At 32.6% G+C, this 3,454-nt stretch overlaps 1 protein-coding gene across 1 annotated transcript; it reads right to left on the reverse strand.

Moving 5' to 3' along the window:
- LOC126715438 (auxin-responsive protein IAA29-like) lies at positions 1-2,657 on the reverse strand. The gene is made up of 4 exons (XM_050416036.1): positions 2,208-2,657; positions 1,866-2,131; positions 1,641-1,734; positions 1-357 (listed from the first exon to the last, which is right to left on the reverse strand). The coding sequence occupies exons 1-4, from the start codon at positions 2,531-2,533 to the stop codon at positions 306-308; spliced, it is 738 nt and encodes a 245-aa protein (XP_050271993.1). The 5' UTR covers positions 2,534-2,657; the 3' UTR covers positions 1-305.
- Positions 2,658-3,454: the final 797 nt, after the last annotated feature.

Consider the following 3,454-nt stretch of genomic DNA (forward strand, 5'->3'; position numbering starts at 1 on the left):
TTCCAAATAAATCTATCTATAATAATATATATATATTTTTTGTCACTGGGGGTAAACGGTTTTCCATACGTTATACTTTTTTTTTTTTTTTTTTTTTTTTTTTTTTCAGTCGAATATCCATAAGGTTATACAGCTAGTTAGGATGTTATATATGTTTCTAAAGAAACTATATTCACATTCTTCCAAAATTCATTAAAATAGAGACTATATGAGTCTACTATGGTAGATAGAGCAAAAAAAAAAAAAAAAAAGGTAGAAAGAACTAAAAAACGTAAGAATGGCCGAGTAGGATAACCACGGTTGAATCAACCACTGCTCTTCAGCAATTTGAGACGCTGCACAGACCGGATGAAAGTCCTGCCAACCCAAAATTTCCTGTAGTTAATAAAAAGTACATGCCAGGAACAATAAAATAAATTATGATTAATTGTGTTCTTCCAATTTGATGACAACAGTAAGAAGAGGGTCATTATTATCCACCAGTCTTTGTCTCTTTATTTATTTATAATTTATGTAATAACTTTAATTCAAAATTACTATACAATGACAACTGCTGAGAATTTTAAGTACGTTCGTAATATTAATTACAATTTATGAATTTATTTGCCATTCAAATTAAAGGCTACAGAACTAATAAATTTTTTTATATACACCCCCCTAAGATTTGGGTTAATAGCAAAAACACCCTCAAAGTTTTAATTCTTCCTTTTAACTTCCTAAGGTTTTTATATCAACTAAATTGACCTTTGAGATTAACTTTCATTAACTCTTATGGATGGTAAAATCACGTAATAAGTGATACAAATTAGTTCTTGAGTCTTCTTACTATAGTTACGCCATTTTTTCATCTATAAGAGTTAATGAAAACTAGTTTCTGTGGTCGATTTGATAGGGTGGAAACCTCAAGGAATTATACAGGAGAATTGAAATCCCTATTTTTGTGACTGACCCAAACTCCAGGAGATATTTTTGTATTTTGGCCTTAATTTAAAGTAAAATTTTAAAATTGAAACAAATTATTTCATATCAAGAGGGTTAATACACAAGCTAGCAATATCATAAAGCAAAAAGGAAAAGAACATGAGATTGGTTCAAGTCTTCTAGTGATTCATGAGATTGGTTCAAGTTTTTTAGCTAATACCGTGAACCCATCCTCCAAAGATTTTTCCATATAAGTACTAGGTATGTGTGGAATAGATGAATAACAATTACCTGAGGATTAGTAAAGTCTTTTAAGAATTGTGTACACTGTACACTCAGGAAAAAAGGGTGGTCATCCTCTCCTCTACTAGTGAGCATCGAGTAAAAAATTTTAACATTGGAACATTCTTATAAGTAGTCATATGTTACTCATTTTGGTTGACTTGTTTATACAATCAATTCAACACTAACCTACCTATAAAAAAATCAATACCAATATTCTGTAGCTATTAATTAAAAATCAACAAGTCTAAGTCCACATCTTACTTGCAATTATTGCTTAAAAAAATATTGGATTAACTAATGTAAAAAACAGTGTCTGATGCCCAATTAAAAGAAAAATTGAATTCATTTAACAAAAATGACTTCTCTTGACGCCAATTCGAGTCTTTTTATAATCTATGCTAACATATATACAGATTGTGGATTCAAACACTAACCTCCAAGGTACATCTTGAGCAAATAGCCAATCTCCTTCCCTATCTTGATAAATGAGCTTATAATTGTTTGAATTTTTCTCACAAGCTTCCGACCCTAGAACAAAACCCAAAAAAAAAAACAAACTTGTCAATTTGATGCCTCGCTCATTGTTCCTCGTTTTCAACGCACCGTGCCACACACATAAAATTCCACATAACTTTTTTTTTTTTTACATACAAACTTACACTTCCTAAACATGTCCATTAAGGTGTCAGTGAGTGTTTCAAAAGAATGATGCTGACTTAAGTCAACTTTTCTTGCAATCACAACTCCTTCCATCTTCACCTTCACGTACATGGAGTTTGATGCTCTTCTGCCTCCACAAACATAGCCATTCTCAACCATTTGATTATTATTCCATGCTCTATTAACTTGGTTCTCATGGCAAAGCCTCTTCCTCCATGACTTAATTGGTGGCCACCCCACAACACCATCTCCATCCCCAACATTCCTACAATATTTTTTAAAGTTAAATCAAACCAAAACAGAAAAAACAAAAAGCACCCAATATACAATTATATACATACTTGTTAGCAGCGAATAAAGAGTGATTCTCGAGGTCTTTAGGGTCGTCTTCCTCGTTTGGATGGTTGTTGTTCCAAAGCAACAAAGGAAGCGTTCGAGGCACAACTCTATCTCTAGTACTACTCTCAAAGGCTTGGCCAAAACTGCGTTTGTTGTTGTTGTTGTCGATGTTGATGATGTCATTAATATCTTCATAGCTAGGAGTATAGAATGGACCAATAACATGATCTACCTCCTTATTATTAGCCTCAAAACCATAGTAATTTAAATCAAACGCCTTGGAAGTAGGATTGCTGCAGGGAAGAGCGAGACCCAGTTGAAGTTCCATGTAGTTCCAACAATAAGAAAACAGAAAGTACCCAATAAAAAATACACACAGATAACAAAGATGTGTGAAGGCAAAGACTATAAGACTATTTGGGTTTTTAAGGGGATCTGGGTTTGATTATAGCAAGGGAGTTTTAATATATATAGTACATATGAAAGAGTAGTGAGTGACACAGAGAGAGAGACAAGGAATAGAGAGTAGGAAGGTGCGCTGGGCGAGTGTGGGACATAGTGTTGGAAAGAAATGCAAAGAGTCCGTATCAGTGTTTCACTTTTGGCCGACCCAATTGCCTGCTTGTTGGCTTTGCTCATTGTTTTCTGAACCCCCAACAATATCCTGTTTAAAGCTACTCACGCGCATTCAACCCACGTACTGTGCACACTCACTATTTTATTCTTCGTACTTGGGCTTCACTATTTTACTCCTCCATTGGGAGGAAGGACCCTACAGGTTTTCACTTTATAGGAGTTTTTGTTCTGAGTTACAGTTGCCACTTTATTCACTGTAATCGTATTTTGTTTAAATTGTAGTGTTTTTTTTGTCATTTGTCATTTATGTTAGGATTTCTTCTTATATTCCTCTCTAAGTTTATATTCCATTTTCCAATTTTATGTTGAAAGGCTTAAAAAAATATTCTCTACTTATGCATCATGGATTTCTAGTTTTCTCTGCTTTGAGTTGTTTGTAAACTTCAAATGATTTTTTATTTTTTTATTTTTATTTTATTTTTAAGAAAGCTTTGTTAAAACTCAAAAGGAAAATGCTTTCAATAAATTTGATGTTGGTATTTTGTTTGTGAGAATTAGATATTAACATCGTGAGACATATATTTATAATTTTTTATTTTATTTTATTTTTTTGGAAACCAATCTTTGTAAAAACTTCATATAACACGTTAGGAATCACAATACTAAACTCAAA

The sequence above is a fragment of the Quercus robur genome, chromosome 2 (assembly GCF_932294415.1).
Source record: "Quercus robur chromosome 2, dhQueRobu3.1, whole genome shotgun sequence".
Classification (NCBI taxonomy): Eukaryota; Viridiplantae; Streptophyta; class Magnoliopsida; order Fagales; family Fagaceae; genus Quercus; species Quercus robur.